We start from the raw sequence: 20,794 nt of genomic DNA on the forward strand, positions 1-20,794 counted from the left end.
CCCTTCGGAAGCAAAAGAAGATACTTACATGTTTCCCGGAAGACAGATTAAGTACAATTTACCTTGATCTTCGAATTCAAAAAGTTTTCACCCCCTGGCTCTTAATGTTTCCTTCTGGAGCATCAGTGAATGTTTGAACCTTTTTTAATAGTTGTGTTTGAGTCCCTTAGTTGTCCTCACTGTGAAAAGATGGATCTCAAAATCATACAGTCACTGTTGTAAAGGGTTCAAATATGCAAAAAATGCTTGAAAAATGAAGAATCTGCAGGACCTGGAGGATTTTTCTGAAGAACAGAGCTCAGTTTAACTGCTCAGGACAAACAAGGGACTCATGAACAACCATCACAAAACAAAAAAACAGTCGTAGATCATCCAGGTAACCACACACATTATTAAGAATCAATGGTTTTGAACGGGGTCATTTTAATAAATTCAGCTATTTTTTTGTCTTGTGAATTATATGTAAACATCTTTTATGTAAAATATCTTACTCAGGACAGTACTAAATAAAAAAATAACTTGCATTTTGTATGATTTCTCTTATTTTGTTAAAAAAATATTTTCACAGATTCTGCAAGGGTTCACAAACTTTCAGGCGGCACTGTATATGAAGAATTAAGAAGAAGAAAAAGTGCCCACATTTTCAAAACTTGTGTTATTTGCAGTATTTCATACTATTATGCTCATCATTTTATTTTATTAGTTGTTATGGTCATTAAAGTTTCAAAGTATTTGCTCTGTTCAATACAGAAAAAAAAAAAACAAACAAAAACAGACACTGAGCAATTTACTTGACCAAACTTTCAGCAATCTTCGTAACTTTAATGGATAAATGCCCTGTATATGTAGAACTATATTGGTAACAAAGGACATTTCAATTGCACTGATCAAAGCAAAACTGCATTTCATTAACAGTTTCTTGCATTTTTACGGGCTGCAATCTAACAACTAGCACCATTTCATACTGCTTACTGCTCTCTAGATTGATGTTTAATGCCTTTTGAGAATGAAGTTCTTAAGCTAATTTTATATTAATGTAAATAAAATAAATTATTTAAAAATAAAAAGATTTACTAAGGCCAGTGTACCTTTAGATAATTTGTTTTCTTCAAGCCTTCTCATTACCTACATTTACCTTTTTCAAAAAAAAATCCTTTAGACTTTTTGGTATGAATATTTTCTGTCTGAATAATTCTGAATAATTTTCCATGGAAAAAAATAACAGTTTAAAAATAGAAAAATTAGAATTTGCATGATTTTTTAGTTTTGTGTTTGTTCGTCAGTAAAAACATGAGTTTACAGCTTGAATATCTTATGCACACATGTGAAAGGCACTGAAACACTGCACCTCCCTACTGTCATTTAACTAACTTAAAAATGGTCGTAAACTGCCTTCCTGAATCGTGTAGAACTTGATCTGGCTCTTTCATGTTTCATTTGTCTCATATGTCAAGTTCAAGGGGTCATAAAAACACTGGCAGGGAAAAAAATCTAAACCATTAGACTGTTTATGTATCTCCAGTGTTATATTTAACGCACGCCTGAACATTATTTTCATAAATTTCTCATAAATGGTCAGGTTTATTGTTAAAATATATACTTTTCCAGATTGTGAAACTAAAATACACCAGAATTTAAATGTAACATTTATATATATTAAAAAAAAAAAAAAGAATTGTTTATAATTTCTATGATTTTGAATGAAGAAAGAATTTTGTATAAGCAAAAAAAATGAGAGTATCTGCATATTTTATTCATCAGTGTTTTAAACCAGAAATGAAATACAGAAGATCTTTAATGGTTCTAACAAAGGAATGGGTGCAGTACACAGACCACAAGATTGTAATAGTTTAAGTTATGGTGTGACAGGTTTAAGTTGTTCAGTTAGTTTTTATTTTTTTCATAACACTGCAGGTTTAATTGGTTTGTGCTCAATGTTCAGTGAGATTTGAATAGAATGAGTGAAAGAGAAAATTTTGTTATGACTGGCTGGATGGACGATTTTCAAAATATCTTTAGCTTTTGCACTTTGAGGCTTAAGACTGTATTTAATGAGAAATAGTTCAATAGTACTGCTTTATTCACAAGCAGATTTACTTGATTTAACATCTCATCGTTTTTTGTAAATGACAGCCATTCTTTTCTTCAGGAACACTCATGCAAAGTCTTGCACCTTTTTGTACCTTGTTTACCTCTTCTGATCACATCAAGTGCTCTTGTTCTTTGCTATGATGCTCCAGTCTATAAATGTAAAGAATATGCGGCAGTGTCCTAAATGAAACAACAGAAGCGTTTTGTTTCATGCAGTTTGGATTAGTGGATTCCAGTGTGTTTTACTAAAAATAATGGCAACAATTCACAACAATTTAACATCATTTACTCTGTCTTAAATGCATAAGCATTACCTGTAAGTCTCTTTGTGTTTCAAATTATGAACTGTAAAAATGGTTTCATGGATTTCATTCATTTTTTTATTTTTATTTTTTTTTTTATTTAATGAACTTTGTAAACCGTTTGTGTGATATGTTTTAGATGTGTTAGGATATATAGACTCAATTATGCTAAATTACATTATTGAGAGATTACATGAGCTCCATGAATGTCAAACATTTCACATTTATCAAATATCTAGAAGCTTATCATGATCAACTTTATTTTCTAGAAAACTGTATAAAATTGATATTCTAGAATGACACTATAACGTGGCATGACAAAAACTGGGCTAAGTAACTTTCTCTGTAGGTGCAATTATCAATTTGAATGCAGAAGTCTGTATTTAAACTGATAAACACTTTTTCAGGGATATTTTATTTTGGCAATTTTGATATATTTGAACTTGAAATATCTCTGGACTGTGTAATCTGAACTCTACCACGAAACACGTGCAAACATTTCATCTTGACATGCAGTGTTTACTACTGGACAGCACTTTTCACATTGTGAAATGCCTTAAATGTAAAATGTCATAAAATTCCAAGTTTTTTGACATCTGTTTTATACATGTTCCTGTTCTATGTCATCTACTTCCTCTATTAAATTGAACACTGGTGTCTGTAAATATATTCACAGACAGAAAAGTTTGAATAAATTATATATGCATACTGAAAGTTTTATGAATAATTCAATTCTTGAGAATTGTTGTCTCTTTGTGTCCCGAACAGGATGAAAGTTTGTCAGGAAAGTATTACTGAATTTCTTGCTGCATATTTGTGGCATTAAAAAGGGGTAGAAGTCGTGCCCACATAAAAAAAATTTTTTTTTTTAATTTGCCCACCCTCAAAGTAGAATATAATGCTGCGTTCCAGGCAGGTTTTAGAGCCTGTAAGTCACGACTTCAAACCATGACTCATGACTTTGTAGCGTTCCAGGCAAGTCATGCCAAACTGCCTGAGCACAAGCAATTGTGGTAGCTAGATGTAAACAAACCAGCATGGCGGACCGTACGGGGCTTATGCTCGTTTACAATCATTTCTATCGCCAAAGGTGCTTACTCCTTGCTTAGTTACTTTAACATTAGCTATGCCCAACATTTCCATGTGGCGATATACTTTCACGACATACTTATCGTTTCAGACACATAACATTGTAATACATAATCGTGTGTATTATTTATCATTATTATTAATTTGATTGCAACGTTATATTGTCCTAAAGTCTATTTCTCACCGTGTACCACTTGCATAAACACCACATCCGTAGGGGCTGTTGTAAATTCAGTAAAGTTGTTATCTATATCAGCACTAATGATGTTAAACTTCTTCAGTCAGATATCACTAAAATTAACGTTAAAGAGGTGTGTGAACTTGCAAGTATGATGTAAGACACGTAATATGCTCTGGTCCCTTCCCTGCTTACTGTGGTGAGGAGATACATAGCCAGGGCAGTCCTTAGGTCGGTGCAACTGGACCGCACTGGGATTGGCATTTATAGACATTTTAAACTCTATTAGAGGTAGACAACACGTGTCAGAGCCTACTCATTGTCGTAATATTACTTAGATTTAATTGTCACTGTTGACGTCTCATTTTTAAAAAAAAAAATGTATTAACTATAGACCGATATTAGAAAAATCTGTGTCCTCTCAACTGTTCCTTCTTGGAGAGAAATAGTATCTGTGTGGAATTCCAGTTGGGATTTAGACCATTTAATCTCTCTATTAGTGTTACTGGACTGTGCAGCTTTTAATACTATCGACCACAACAGTCTCTTGGGTAGGCTCAAAAATTATGTTGGGATTAGTGGAATTGCATTGGTAATGGTATTTATCTGACCATTATCAATTTGTAGTAGTAAATGAAGAGGTATCATATCAATCACAAGTTCAGTGTGGAGTACCACAAGGCTCAGTACTAGAACCATTGCTTTTCACCCTGTACATGCTACAGCTTACGTGCTACTGCTCCCATCAAATGCCAGCGTGATGTGTCCCAATCTTCAAGCAAAAGGAGCTTTATGAAAACTTTGAATGTTATCAGTCCACAGTCTGACTTGTGATGCAGCCTGGTTCATACTTGTGATCACACCATCTTCGTTGTTTTGCCAAGAGGAGAACTGGCCCCCTGACCAAGCCTGCTTTCTCTCAAGGTTTTTTTTTTCTCCACTTGATGGAGTTTAGGTTCCTTGCCACTGTCACCTTTGGCTTGCTTAGTTGGGGTTTAACTCACTAAATTCAGAAATACTGCATTATCGATTTGATTGTACTGACACTATTAAATGAGAACAAAAACTTGAACTAAATTGAGCTGGATGATGACACCACTGTCTTCTGAAGAGATGCTTTATATTTAAATCAAATTTGTTTAATAATTGATGAATCCTGCAACATCAACACTGTTATTAAACTGAATTAAATCAACATTGAACTAACCCTGAACTATTGTCTTCTATAGAGCTACTTATAGCTGAATTGAACTCATTTCATAATTGATGAACTTTACACAGTTACTGAACTTACTTGAGCTGAATAATGAGACTTCTTCTGCATAGCTGCTTTATAGCAGAATTTGAACCACTGTTTGAAGAATTTATCTTCCAGAATCTGGCAGTAAGTTTTGGGAGTTCAATTTTAGTCCATCTCAAACTCCCAAAACTTACTGCCAGATTCTGGAAGGTAAATTCTTCAAACAGTGGTACAAGAGGATGACCTTCAAGAGTCACTCTTAATCTGTCTGTCTATAAAGCCTATAAAAAAAACAGTCTTCATGTATTTTACCAGAGGTGGGTAGTAACGAAGTACATTTACTTCGTTACATTTACTTGAGTAGTTTTCTGGAAAATGTGTACTTTTTAGAGTAGATTTAAATGTGGGTACTTTAACTTGAGCACATTTGTAATTAAAAATGTGTACTTTTACTTCGCTACATTGGGCGACGTTCCTCTCGTTACTTTATTTTAATGCAATACTGTACATGTTAAGAAATGCGTTTATTCCAAGCGCGCTGTCTCTTTTTTCATGAACGATGCCCCATTCACAAATGAATCACTCTTTTGAGTCGATTCTGTTCAAAGACTTGAACAAGTTGGCAAAACTGTCTAAATTGGTTCGCGAATCAGTTTGAATGATTTGTTCAGCTCCCTGCACGCACTGAATCGTCTGAAGCGGTTTATCACTCGGAGTGTTGGATGAAGTGGCAGTGGACCTACAGTCAATTAAAAGCAAATCTGCAAATGCATCCCATTGTTTGCCAGCGATGAAGATCTTTATTATTTGAACTGCGTATGCTGTCTGTGAACAATTCCACAGGTACTGATTCAATTTGATTTCAATTCATACAGCCAATAGCCGACATTTTACAACCAAACAGATTATTACGCCACGAAAGTATGTAGCATTTCTTTACCGTTTTTATGGACATATATCTTAATTTATACATTAAATAAAATATCATTGTTTAGAGAGTATGAAATTAACACCCGCCGTCCCGCGGTAATTTGTGGGAAAAAAATTATCAATGCGCCGGCGAAATGTTCGTCTTGAAAATTACCGCCTTTGCGTAGACACAGTTAAGTTAACCAGTTTACATGCGCCTGCAGAAATATACATTTGATTACATTTTGGAGAACAGACGGAAGAAGATCCGTCAATGTGCATTTGATCATTGTGTTCAGATGTTCAGCGGTTAGCGCGAGCAGTGAGCACATGTAAAGAGTTTTCTCTCTTTCTTCTTTCAGTGTAGCTGTATACATTAGTATTATACAAAGCAAAGAACGTGCAATGATATCCTACGGATGCCCTAAACGGCCATGGATTATTATTTTTTTCTATCTTGTTTTGTCGTGATCACGACTTAATTTTCTCGTGATCTCGAGATAACAAAAGTTGTTTTCTCGTCATCACGACATAAAAGTTCTTTTTACAGTGATTGATTCTGAAACGCACTGTACCCGGATTCTACTGTTGCTACAGTAACGAACACAACTTTCACGCGCATCTGATGGACGGATAAATCATGCGCACTTGTATCTTGTGGATATTTCAGCAAAATGTTTACTTCATTTAATAATAAAGTTTACAATAAATAAATACATATAGGCTAATCAATCACTGTTCAATAAATGTACGCTAAACATTTTATTCGTGTAATTAACATGTTTAATGATCAACAGAGCATTCATCTCAAGCGCAGCCAGAGTGCCTTCGGAAAGATGCTAGATTATTCTATAATTCTAAAAATTATTAGATTAAATATTTATTTTCCTAATTCGTTTGAAATAAAATTAAATTACATAATGTGTTTGTTATTTTTATTCATCATGTAGGATAGGCTGTGATATCATTAAACTGTCTTCTTCCAGCTTCCATTAAAAAGAGGTGCAATAGGCCTACTCCAGATTTCCAAAAAACAAAACTTTAATCCAGTTGATATAGACTAAAACAATCTTGGGATGCTGTTTGAGAAGAGTGTTTATGTATGTGTGTTGTTTCCAACAAAGAAATGTAGAAAATACAATAGGTTACACATATCACTGAATTAAATGACATAGGCTATAAATCATATTTCTTATCAATATACGAGTGAGTGAGGTAAACGAGCACTGAAACTGCGATGATTAAAATGGCGTCTTAAAGATACACAGTGCAAACAGAATACTATACATTGACATCAAAATTAGTTTTAATAAGCAATAACTTTAATATCACCGAACTATTGCGGTCGTGAAACTGTGGTGAGTCATGCACTAGTCAGAACGATAACAGATACACTTTCAAGCAAAATAATCATATTCAAGCATTTAACAGTTAAGTTAATTACTTAACGCACACAATACTGCACAAAATAAAGCGATCACGAAGACTCTCTCAGTCCGAAACTCGTACAATCTGGGCCAATATGAACTAATACAGTAAAGCGGATATTTACCGCACATCATCAGTTAAATTTGGTAATATACTGATACCTGTTGGCACATTTGTGTAATTTAGAGCAGAGATTAAGTCGTGATCACGAGAAAACAACTTGTTATCTCGAGATCACGAGAAAATTAAGTCGTGATCACGACAAAACAAGATAGAAAAAAATAATAATTCCTGGCCGTTTAGGGCTTCCGTATTGAACAGTGATTGATTAGCCTATATTTTATTTATTGTAAACTTTATTATTAAGTGAAGTAAACATTTTGCTGAAATATCCACAAGATATACGAGCGCATGATTTATCCGTCGATCAGATGCGCGTGAAAGTTGTGTTCGTTACTGTAGCAACAGTAGAATCCGGGTACAGTGTTTCAGAATCAATCACTGTAAAAATAACTTTTATGTCGTGATGACGAGAAAACAATTTTTGTTATCTCGAGATCACGAGAAAATTAAGTCGTGATCACGACAAAACTTTTGTTATCTCGAGATCACGAGAAAATTAAGTCGTGATCACGAGAAAACAACTTTTGTTATTTCGAGATCATGAGAAAATTAAGTCGTGATCACGACAAAACAACTTTTGTTATCTCGCGATCACGAGAAAATTAAGTCGTGATCACGACAAAACTTTTGTTATCTCGAGATCACGAGAAAATTAAGTCGTGATCACGACAAAACAAGATAGAAAAAAATAATAATCCATGGCCGTTTAGGGCTTCCGTACTTTCCTGATGGTTTCACACTTAATTCTTAATTCTTTTGCAGTTAACATGTGTCTTTTCTTCTCCACCTGTTTTAGTCACTGAGTATTTCACTGTCCACTGGTCATGCTTTAACTTTGCAATTTCTAGCATTGCATTAGTATTGCATCCTTCTCATGGGCATTTAATAATTTTTGACTTTTCAGTCTGAGTTAAATCTCTTTTTTGGCTTAATTTTTTCTGTAAAAGAAACCGTACCTAATAATTATGCACACCTGAATATAAGGCGTTTTTCATTTCCAGCCTTCATGAATAATTATATATCACTTATAAATGATTAAATACAAAATTAATAGCAGTTATTAAGATTAATGTGGTTTGGAATTGGTAAGATGTGCCTGGAAAAAAAATATGACCAGAAAATCAACTTGCCTAATAATTCTGCACGCACTGTAGTAGATGATTAGACCTTAATTTACCTGTTAGTCAGCAACCACCTCTATAGTCAATTTAGCCACTTTTCACAAAACGCCTTTTTCAAGTAAAAGCTTCAAAAACACAAGGAGTGCTAAAACTTATTCCTGGGTTTTGGCCTACAAAAAACTGAAAAACATTTGCATTTATACACCAATACACTTTTTTTTTTGTATTACACTGGCATTAAATTACAAAAAAATAATAACAATAAACATTGCTGCAATGGGGTTGCTAATACAGCGGCTGAGGGGAAAACTGTACATTTGGCATCTTTTCTCACTACCATTACTTCTCTCTCTACTTTTCTCCTCTTGAAGGGTTAGTTCACCCAAAAATGAAAATTCCCGTAAGACCTTCGTTAATCTTCGGAACGCAAATTGAGATATTTTTGTTTAAATCCGATGGCTCCGTGAGGCCTACATAGCCAGCAATGACATTTCCTCTCTCAAGATCCATTAATGTACTAAAAACATATTTAAATCAGTTCATGTGAGCACAGTGGTTCAATATTAATATTATAAAGCGACGAGAATATTTTTGGTGTGCCAAAAAAAATAAAATAATAAATAACAACAACGACTTATATAGTGATGGCCAATTTCAAAACACTGCTTCAGGAAGCTTCGGAGCATTATGAATCAGCGTGTCGAATCAGTGGTTCAGAGCGCCAAAGTCACGTGATTTCAGCAGTTTGGCGGTTCGACACGCGATCCGAATCATGATTCGATACGCTGATTCATAACGCTCCGAATCTTCCTGAAGCAGTGTTTTGAAATCGGCCATCACTAAATATGTCGTTATTTATTTTTATTTTTTGGCGCACCAAAAATATTCTCGTCGCTTTATAATATTAATATTGAACCACTGTACTCACATGAACTGATTTAAGTATGTTTTTAGTACCTTTATGGATCTTGAGAGAGGAAATGTCATTGCTCCCTATGTAGGCCTCACGGAGCCATCGGATTTAAACAAAAATATCTCAATTTGTGTTCCGAAGATCAACGATCTTACTGGTGTAAAACGGCACGAGGGTGAGTAATTAATGACAGAATTTTCATTTTTGGGTGAACTAACCCTTTAAGGAAAGTCAAGCGAATGCAATACTGGATTTTTTTTTTTTTTTTTTTCTGTTGGAGCAAATGGAAATGTAAAAATTATATTTGCCTTGGTCTCCCATGTACCTCTATACAGTAGAAGTTTTCCTTGCTGCAGTTCTACTTTCCAAAACTGCAAATGTAAAAAGGTATTTATGTAATTATGTAAATTTACATAAAGTATAAATTTTTTTCTCTCCCAAAATTGTGTAAAAAAAACATCACCCAGCTCAGTAAAAAAAAGAAAAAGAATAAAAAGAATGAATAAACGAATGAAAACAAAAACAGCATAATCACCAAGAAGGTTATAGGCTAATAATACTATATAGTCTGTAAAGCTGCTTTGGAACTTGTATATACGTGTTGTTATGCCTGTGGGCATGGACTGCTATTCATTTTTTTCTCTCTCCCTTCGTTATCTCTCAGGTAGCTAATTGAATTTTCCTCCCCTAATTCAGGAGATCCTCCCACTTATCAATAATCATAGTCTTCTGTGATTGGCTCATCAGCACAGGAACACTGGATAAAAGAAGAGCTGAGTGGGACTAAAGAAAGGTGGTTTTTTCACATACTTAAAATAGTTTATTAAAAACAACGCAAGAAATGTTCAAGTCTTTATTTATTTAAGCTTCGTAACTTGCAAGTCTCGTCAACATTCCCAGTGTTTTTTTTTTTTTTAAGATTAAAAAAAGAATTACATTGCATCTCGTCTCTGAGAAAAAGAACAGAAATTAGTTGTTTTCAACATTTCACTCACACGCATGCTGAGTAGAATCTATTTTTATATGGCAATTGAGAGGACAAAATCAGTAATGTATCTACCTCTCCTCCATTCAGTTAGTTTAAGCTTCAGGTGAGCTATTACAAAATTTACATACAGTCTCACACCCCGGAAGACATTTCTCCAGGAATCCTTATGTTTTTTATGGCAGTTGTTATACACAAATATACAATAAAACATTGCTACTCTTGAATACTTTCGAAGTTTTTTTTAACTACATATTGATGCACAGTAGATACTTGTATTTGTGAAATTTGACAAATCATGACAAAAATTGTCTAGTACATTTGTAGGTTTTTTTTGTGTTACAAATACATTTAGACCTTTGCATACAGACAATAATAATATACGTAAAAGAAACAGTGTTCTGCTCTGTTGCTGTTGGCATTAATGTCGTCGTTTACATTCTGAGAAATTCTCTCCCCAAACATTAGTGACAGAAACATTTTTAAAAACAAGCTTTAATTTGCTGGCAGGCTGTTCTTGGTAATACAACAAATCATCAAGCAAGTCATGGAAAGAAGAAAATTGCTGTTACATTTTTCTGGGATGTTTTTTTCTACCACAGTGCTAATTGATGTTATTGAGATGTTAATTACAAACCACTGGAAATTAGATAGTGTTGCATCATTGAGGAAAATTCTTATTTGCAGTGAGCTAGCTGAACCTGATATTACTTATATGTCATTCAATCTATAAATCAGATTGTTTGAAATTTATTACAAAGTATAATATTTCCATAATAACCCTATAGAAATGTATAGTTTAAAATCCACACTCAAGGAGAAAACGGCTAAAACACTGGAACTCAGTGAATGAAATACACAGTGATTTGAATGGAACGTTGGAATGTGACTGAAGGCAATATATTACAAATATGTTATCAGCTATGTTAACAGATTGTCCTTAATAATTCCTCTCAGCATCTATCAAGTTGATGGTTTGTTAACAGAGGTTCTTTAGTGGTCCAAAAACATGCAACCCAAACTATCAATTGGCTGAAAACGTGGCTCAAGATGTACAACATTTAACCCCAAAATCAAAAAAAAAAAAGTGTCATTCTTTGGAATCTTGCACATTGCTCTATATTTGGTGTAGATGTGTGATTATTGTGTGATTGTGTTTTTAAAGGACCCAATATATTTACATTATCAGAGAATTAAAGACATTTAAACGTCTGTAATTTAAAGTTTGCTAATACTGCATGTTCAGGTCTGATTTTTGGCTGTACTGTGTTTGATAACATTACACATGACCACTAGTAACTTTTGGAACAGGCTGATCATTGGTGAATGTAACTTTTCTGAAGTATTTTTGAAGGCACGGGAAAATACGACAAAACATAATTTTGACTGAAGAAATAAATATTGCTAATTAAACATTACTTGATTCTACTAAAACAAAAGCTTGCATGGATACTTTTTAAATGATTAAGATGAGACAATATTTGTAAGCATGTTTGTATGGAAAAGCACCCAAATTTCTGTGATCACTGTTAAGTATCCACTGTGTACTACTGACTTCATCTCAGTAACTTCAGTACTTTTATTCATTTTTAAAAGTTTAAAAATGCTTAAGTTGTAATTTAAAGAAGTAATTCTATAATAAGGTATATTAGACTCTTCTAGAAATATGTTCTGATCCATCTTAGTCTCTTAAACATTATTCAGCAAAGCTTGATTATTTACACAATAATCATGAACAGGTCTCCATCATGCCTAACAGGTTAGAAATAAAGTTAAAGTTCTTGGCTTAGCCAAGAGAGACAATGGGTGTCAAAAAGTTATATATATATATATATATATATATATATATATATATATATATATATATATATATAGCATATATTGGATCTTATCATACAGATTTCAAATTTAATCAATCAGGATGAAAATTTAAGATAAACCAGCAAACAACACACTCTTAGAAGAAAAGGTTCTATATAGAACCTTAGAGCCCCCCCCCCGTGGGGAAAAGTTTTTAACATTGCTTATATGTGTATGTAGTGTTTTTAATTTGCTTTAAGACAAACCATGTGCAAATTCATAAGTCAACACCATTGCTGAGTATTTTCTCTTCGATCTAAAAACAGCTTCAAAAACGCGGTTTGAAATCGCTGGTGTTTGTGACATCACAAACTACCTTGTAACCAATCACGTCATCGTGCCGGCAGGCTTTAGCATATCATTAACTATAACCGATCTAAAGAAGGGGAGTCTCAAGAGAAGGTTATCCCAGTATTTTTCTGTTAACATGAAAAATTGGGTAGATTTAGCAATATAGCGGGTGAATGATGTATATTACAATGTTATGATGAATATGCTTTTCTCCACTGATGTTCTAAGGTGTTCAAAGCGTTTCTAAGGATACTGATTTTTAGAGGACAGCTGTCTGACTAGCGAACGGGAACATGTGTAACATTAGCAACACATTATTAGCTGTTTGATAATATAGTCAAGCAATATGCTAACCATCTTAATTATTGTTATGTGTCCGGCGTTGTAAAAAGCGATACCATTGTGCAGCGTTTACCTCAGTAAGTTGACCGAGTGGATCTCGGAGCTTGTGTGAGTGGAGGCTAATTTGCATATTCATTGATCCGCATATAGTAAAAGAGGCAAGGGTGTAGTTTCATTCAAGCTATTTTAAGACATGAATAAAAAATTAAAAAACATTTAAATATGTAATTTGTGATCAAACATGAGTTTTAAGGGATAAAATTATTGACTACAGGGGGACTTTAAAGGGTTCTGTCAGGCGTTTTAATTTAATTAGTTTTAATAAATTTTGTTTTAATTCACTTTTAAGAATTAAGCAGCTTGTAAACAGTAGAAAAAAAAATGAAATAACTTGTTAAACATGAAAGTATTCAGCAATCATTGAAGACATTTCTCCTTATATAGAACCTTTTTGGCATAAAGCATTCTGTAACACTTTATTTTAGTGTCTTTGTTACATATCTTACATGTACCTACTATAGTAATAACATTATATTATACATAATTACAAGCAACTAACCTTAAACCAAACTCTAATTCTAATTATATAGTAAGTACATGTTGTTAATTAATATTACTCAGTACATATTTGTAATAACACTGTAACAAGGGCACCTTGTTACAGTGTATTTAAAATTCAGTCAAGAATAACAGAACCCCACTGAACCTTTTTTCTAAGAGTGCAGAACATTGTATCATCAAATCCATTGCTAATACTGCTATTTTTCCACCAAAACGTCTTGAAGGATGATGTCATTTAAGAACTGGATTTTGTTCATTAAAGTAATATTACAAAAGTCTAACAGGATGGAAAATGATCAAAGAAAACTAATGTAATGTCCATCTGTACAATTTGTGAGTTTGATATTTCATTACATACATAATGGCGACATGAAAATGTACAACAGCGTAGAAATGACCCAGTCTGACTGCACCTTTTGTGTGTAAACGAACTGCCGCCTTAGTGGGTGTCTTGTTTTCTGCTGGCTGTGCACGAGAATCAATAAACAGCATGGAGCTGATATGTTGTTTTGTATGATTTATTGTAAAATACAAATGCTTCTTTGCTCTAAAGTCTTGCTTATTTCTGAATGTTTGAAAGAGAAGTACTGTATGTCCATAAAATAAAAAAACTAAACTAAAATACATTTATCTATAAACTATTAAAACTATAACTAACTAATTATTATTATTATTATTTTTTTAAAGTAAATAATCTGAAAATATAAAATGGTGATAGCCTTGATCCACACAGATAGGTGTCAGTATAAAGTCTGAGAGCTCTGTGACATCAGCCAGCAGAACAGAAAGACAAAGTCACTTAGTGCACCTTTACTGGACAAGATTGTTGTAACATAAAAATGATTAAAAAATGTGACTTTGAATATTGTGGTTTTGCCCATTAGTGACGACTGTATACAGTATATCAGTCTGTATACATCATGTTTCATTCTCGATCCCCAAAATGTATTTGTGCTTATATCTGACAGTGTTATTTTTACAGTCAAAGGGCAAAATAGTGCTGTAATTTACATTATATACATACATATGTATCCTCAGCTCAGTGCATTCAAACAGTGTTCCTCTTATAAGATTTACAAATTATACATATTTTACTAAAATTACCTGGCCTTGCCTCACTCAGCTATGTGCTTATGAAAAGTATAAACTACATTAAACACATACAAGCAATGCCTTATTTTTTGTTACATAAAAGTACATTCATATGGTTATGCAAGTTTTTTAACTATATGGATGATAGTAAAAGCAGCAAGATTATAGATATCAGACTAGTATGAGGGTAAACATGGAATGCTAGCAGACATTCCATTTCAAGAGATACATTGTTTTTAGATTTCTACTGGGAAATCCATAAGTATTCTGAGAGATTTTCTCCAAAATGTGTGGGGAAGAGTCTGTTTATCTGCATGGAACAAAGGGGACTTAAAAAGTCTCGGCTTCTCAGGCCATAAATTATTAGTATTTAAAAAGAAAAATAGTTTAAAGTGATCATGCATAGTGATCTTGGTGTCTGTTTCGATTAAGGTGGCAGCTCTCTGATTAGGACCACTATAGTAAATCAATTTTGTAATAATATTAATAACATTTTTGAAAATATATTAAGTTTTTTTGGAAAAAATAAGGAACTGAAAATTCTGACTATTTACCTGAAGTGATGCGCCATGTTTGAATATGCAGTAATATATCTGCATATAGCGCACAAGCCAGATTGACTATCTTTATGGTGGTTTTTGGTCCTTTTCCGGAACTCAACAATGTGAACCTTCTGCTCAACATCTCATTTTGTGCTCCATGAAAGAAAAAGTCATATGGGTTCGACATGAGGGTGAGTAAATGAGGACTTTTTCATTTTCTGTGCTAGGTTTAAAAGACAAAAACTGATTACTAATAAGTAACATCTTCGAAATTGAAATCAGTTTAAGAATGTTACCATGGTATGTACTGGAGTGTTTCGAGGCAACAGGTGACAGGCAGTAACAGGAAGTAGGAAAGACAGGAGAGAGTGACACTGGAGTTTGGTGAGAGAGTGGAAGACATCGGTAGTTTCTTCTGTTTCCCTCAAAGATAAAAGAATACAGTGCAGAAGCACAGGAGAGCAGATGACATGCTTTATCCCCCTCCAGATCTGAAGAAAAGACAAAGAAAAGAAGGAAAATATAGGAAGAGATAGAATATGTTAAATGATACAATTCACTGAGTACTGTAGTTTATATTCTTTATTTGCCTCCAAAATGAATCCCACACAAGTAACTTCAAATTAAGAAGTTACTAAAGCAATTATATGATCAAAATGGCAAAGGTCATTTATTGTTCAATGTTTTATGAGGTTAGAGGATTGTTTCTGTATTGGTAATCCAATGAGTCTACATTATGGAGTTTGGGAATAAATGTGATGTGTTTTGTTTGGTGTATTGAAATGAATCTGTAATAAATGCATTGAAACACTTTTGGTCACACTTTACATTAGGTGTCTTTAATTACTATGTATTTACATAAAATATTATTGTTAAGAACAATGACATTGTGTTCTTCTTGTATTGCAAAACAATTTTGGTGCTATTGAGGTGGGATACGGTTAAGGTTAAGGACAGGTTTGTTGGTATGGGTAGGGTGGGTTAAGGTGTAACGGAAGGATCAACATTGTCATTTTAAATGTAATTACAAAAAATAATTACAGCTGTAATCATATGCAAGTCACTTTAAAATATAAGTACAACATAAAAACGTAGGTGTACTGTAACAAATTATTAATTTAAATGTTAAAAGACACTTAGTTCACCCAAAAATGAAAATTCTGGTATTAATTACTCACCCTCATGTTGTTCTACACCCGTAAGACCTTCGTTCATCTTCGGAACACAAATTAAGATATTTTTGATAAAATCAGATGGCTCAGTGAGGCCTCTATTGCCAGCAAGATAATTGACACTTTCAGATGCCCAGAAAGGTACTAAAAACATATTTAGTACAGTTCATGTGACTACAGTTGTTCAACTTTAATATTATAAAGCGTCGAGAATACTTTTTATGCACCAAAAACACAAAATAATGACTTTTCAACAATATCTAGTGATGGGCGATTTCAAAACACTGCTTCATGAAGCTTCGAAGCTTTACGAATCTTTTGTTTCAAGTCAGTGATTCGGAGCACCAAAGTCATGTGTTTTTAGTAAACGAGGCTTCATTACATCATAAGGGTTCACATGACTTTGGCAGTTTGATAGGCGATCCGAACCACTGATTCAAAACAAAAGATTCGTAAAGCTTCGAAGTTTCATGAAGCAGTGTTTTGAAACTGGCCATCACTAGATATTGTTGAAAATAAGTTTTTTTTTTTTTTTTTTGGTGCACAAAAAGTATTCTCGTCTCTTCATAACATTAAGATTGAACCACTGTAGTCACATGGACTGTTTTAAATATTAGCTTTCTGGGCATCTAAAAGTGTTAATTATCTTGCTGGCAATGGAGGCCTAACTGAGCCATCGGATTTTATCAAAAATATCTTAATTTCTGAACTGAAGATGAACGAAGGTCTTACAGGTGTAGAACTACATGATTACATAATTTTCATTTTTCGGTGAACTAACCCTTTAATATAAAGTGGGCTCACATTTATTTTAAAAATAAAAACAAAAACTAAATGGACAGACTAAGACGTGAAAACAGCTGGTGTAATATATGCTAGGTGGACATGGGTGTATGACATCACATGTCTTGTTGGGCGGGATCGTACCTTCCTCTTCTGATATTTCTGTAGTCAAGAAACACAACAGAGAGAGAATAAGACTGTATTTGTGAAATTAAATTATACAAAAGAAACTGTCACATTAAACACTGTGCTGCATTTACCATAAAAATAAGATAAGCGGTCAAGATAATTAAAGGGGTCATATGATGCTATTAATAGAATACATTAACATGTTTTAAAGTAAAAAAAAAAAAACATTATTTTGCACATTTGCAGCAATGCGGCGTGGCATGGAGTCAATCAGTCTGTGGCACTGCTCAGGTGTTATAAGAGCCCAGGTTGCTCTGATAGTGGCCTTCAGCTCTTCTGCATTGTTGGGTCTGGCATATTGCATCTTCCTCTTCACAATACCCCATAGATTTTCTATGGGGTTAAGGTCAGGCGAGTTTGCTGGCCAATTAAGAACAGGGATACCATGGTCCTTAAACCAGGTACTGGTATCTTTGGCACTGTGTGCAGGTGCCAAGTCCTGTTGGAAAATGAAATCTGCATCTCCATAAAGTTGGTCAGCAGCAGGAAGCATGAAGTGCTCTAAAACTTCCTGGTATACGGCTGCGTTGACCTTGGACCTCAGAAAACACAGTGGACCAACACCAGCAGATGACATGGCACCCCAAACCATCACTGACTGTGGAAACTTTACACTGGACCTCAAACAACGTGGATTGTGTGCCTCTCCTCTCTTCCTCCAGACTCTGGGACCCTGATTTCCAAAGGAAATGCAAAATTTACTTTCATCAGAGAACATAACTTTGGACCACTCAGCAGCAGTCCAGTCCTTTTTGTCTTTAGCCCAGGCGAGACGCTTCTGACACTGTCTGTTGTTCAAGAGTGGCTTGACACAAGGAATGCGACAGCTGAAACCCATGTCTTGCATACGTCTGTGCGTAGTGGTTCTTGAAGCACTGACTCCAGCTGCAGTCCACTCTTTGTGAATCTCCCCCACATTTTTGAATGGGTTTTGTTTCACAATCCTCTCCAGGGTGCGGTTATCCCTATTGCTTGTACACTTTTTTCTACCACATCTTTTCCTTCCCTTCACCTCTCTATTAATGTGCTTGGACACAGAGCTCTGTGAACAGCCAGCCTCTTTTGCAATGACCTTTTGTGTCTTACCCTCCTTGTGCAAGGTGTCAATGGTCGTCTTTTGGACAACTGTCAAGTCAGCAGTCTTCCCCATGATTGTGTAGCCTACAGAACTAGACTGAGAGACCATTTAAAGGCCTTTGCAGGTGTTTTGAGTTAATTAGCTGATTAGAGTGTGGCACCAGGTGTCTTCAATATTGAACCTTTTCACAATATTCTAATTTTCTGAGATACTGAATTTGGGATTTTCCTTAGTTGTCAGTTATAATCATCAAAATTAAAAGAAATAAACATTTGAAATATATCAGTCTGTGTGTAATGAATGAATATAATATACAAGTTTCACTTTTTGAATGGAATTAGTGAAATAAATAAACTTTTTTATGATATTCTAATTATATGACCAGCACCTGTACTTATTGCAGTACCTCTATTCCCAGTCTGTCTGAAACGCTCTAATATCTACAAACTCCAGAGTGCTCTGATTGGCCAGCTGACCCAGTGCTTTGTGATTGGCCAAAAACCTCAAGCGTGTGTCGGAAATGTAATGTCCCTCACCATAATCGCGGGCTTCAGGTTCCAAGGCTTTAAAGGGTTAGTTTCCCCAAAAAATTAAATTTCTGTCATTAAGTACTCACTCTCATGTCGTTCCACACCCGTAAGACCTTTGTTCATCTTCGGTACACAAATTAAGATATTTTTTATGAAATCCAAGAGGTTGAACATTAAAGTTGAACCATTGTAGTCACGTGGACTATTCTAACAATGTCTTTACTACTTTTCTGGACCTTGAATGTGGTAATTACGTTGCTTTTTCCTGGGGATCAGAAACCTCTCGGATTTCATCAAAAATATCTTAATTTGCATTCCGAAGATGAACGAAGGTCTTACAAGTGTGGAATGACATGAGGGTAATTAACGACAGAAATTTCATTTTTGGGTGAACTAACCCTTAAACACACAGTTCACAATGTTGAGCCTGAGTCAGATTCTGAAATGATCAAGCAGATAAACTAGAACCGACCTGAGCAGTGCGTTTCACAGTGGTGAGTTTTTATATTGTAACTCTCTTACCTTTCAGATATGATGTTACAATGGTTTAATTTGTCTTCTTCACCCTAACAACTTTATGTCCTGAAGTGGCAACATAAAATACAGTTTAAAAAAAAAAAAACATACTGAAGTGTATATTTCTAATTTTGTATACCAGCTAACTTTTGGGTTATACTGCTAAGGAACAGCATTATAAATAAATCTGAAAATAAACCACTGATTCCAAATTTCATCCATTTCCGGAAGGCCAAACAAAGGGGTTTTACATTCGCATCCAAACACACAGCGTCTCCACGACATGGCGAAAGATTACAATTCACTGAATCCTCACCTTCTTTTTTCGCGTATGCCTTTGCTTTATGCTAATATGTTACATTTTGATGTAGAAATTCCCAGAAGTAATATCTGGATTTCGATCAAGGTGTTTTAACAAGCAGATACATTACACACTAAAGGAAAGGGAAAACATTAAAAAGCATCATATGACCCCTTTAACATTATTCATTGATGCTTAAGTAATAGGACAATACAGTCAATCACATAAAATACTTTCTTTTTTTTCTTTTCTTTTTTTTAAAGCCACATGTTAATAAAGCAAAAATAATTGGTCAAAATTTGCTACTTGAACATCTTTTTCTTTTTTAATGCAGTAATTATGGATGCCTTACTTGAAGCCCCAGCCTGTTCCTCCCAGTACTATAGCTGCCAGCAGTATTGCTCCTGCTATGGAACCAATGATGATGTTTGTACCACTCGGACCTGTGGACAGACAGGGAATGGGAATAAAGACATATCTGTCATGTGGGTTTCAGTTTTTCATTTTATGTTTTTATTCATGACTTTTATATTGTCATGTGCTTTAATTTTGAAGTTTAGTTTATCTTCCATATTCCTGTTTCCTGTATTGGTTATTTTTAGCTTCATGCTCTCTGGAGGAGGAGTCAGTGACATCTTGTGGTAACAATTGTTTTTGTTATTTGTTTATTGGTTATGAAGAACCTGGCGTCTCAAAGACAATCAATGTTTCTAAATATCTGCATTCATTTAGCATAGTGGTTCTCAAACCTGTCCTGGGGATCCCCCACCACTGCACATTTTGTATGTGTCCCTCATAAGACCCAATTCAACTCTTGCAGTCTCTACTAATTAGCTGATAACTTGAATCAGGTGTGTTAGATGAGGGAGACAAAAATGTGCAGTGGTTGGGGTTCCACAGGACAGGTTTGAGAACCTTAGTAGAACAGGACTCCACATCTGGATAGTCTGTATAATTATCTGAATGTTAGAAATGATTTTGCACATGCTTATAAGTCAGGGGTTTCCCAAATATTTTAAAACCAAGTCAGTATAGTCAGTATATTTTAGTTTACCATTTGCTTGTCACAAGTTGTCAGTATATTCGGCAGTACACTTCAACCGTATTTCAAAATAAAAAGTAATTATGAAATGACATCTAAAAATGTCACTACTTCAT

General features: G+C 34.3%; 1 protein-coding gene across 3 annotated transcripts in view; it reads right to left on the reverse strand.

Moving 5' to 3' along the window:
* Positions 1 to 10,233: 10,233 nt before the first annotated feature.
* The window catches only part of adam11 (ADAM metallopeptidase domain 11), a 65,965-nt gene continuing 55,404 nt past the window's right edge, over positions 10,234 to 20,794 (reverse strand). For 2 of the 3 annotated variants that reach the window (XM_051914923.1, XM_051914925.1), the window contains exons 25-26: positions 19,989 to 20,079; positions 15,635 to 17,184 (exon numbers count right to left, since the gene is read on the reverse strand). In XM_051914923.1, the coding sequence (XP_051770883.1) occupies positions 17,139 to 17,184; positions 19,989 to 20,079 (137 nt within the window). In that variant the 3' untranslated portion in view covers positions 15,635 to 17,138. Of the gene's footprint in view, positions 15,559 to 15,634; positions 17,185 to 19,988; positions 20,080 to 20,794 lie in introns of those variants that run through there. The other variant, XM_051914924.1, reaches the window with a different exon arrangement.

The sequence above is a fragment of the Ctenopharyngodon idella genome, chromosome 12 (genome assembly GCF_019924925.1).
Source record: "Ctenopharyngodon idella isolate HZGC_01 chromosome 12, HZGC01, whole genome shotgun sequence".
Taxonomy (NCBI): domain Eukaryota; kingdom Metazoa; phylum Chordata; class Actinopteri; order Cypriniformes; family Xenocyprididae; genus Ctenopharyngodon; species Ctenopharyngodon idella.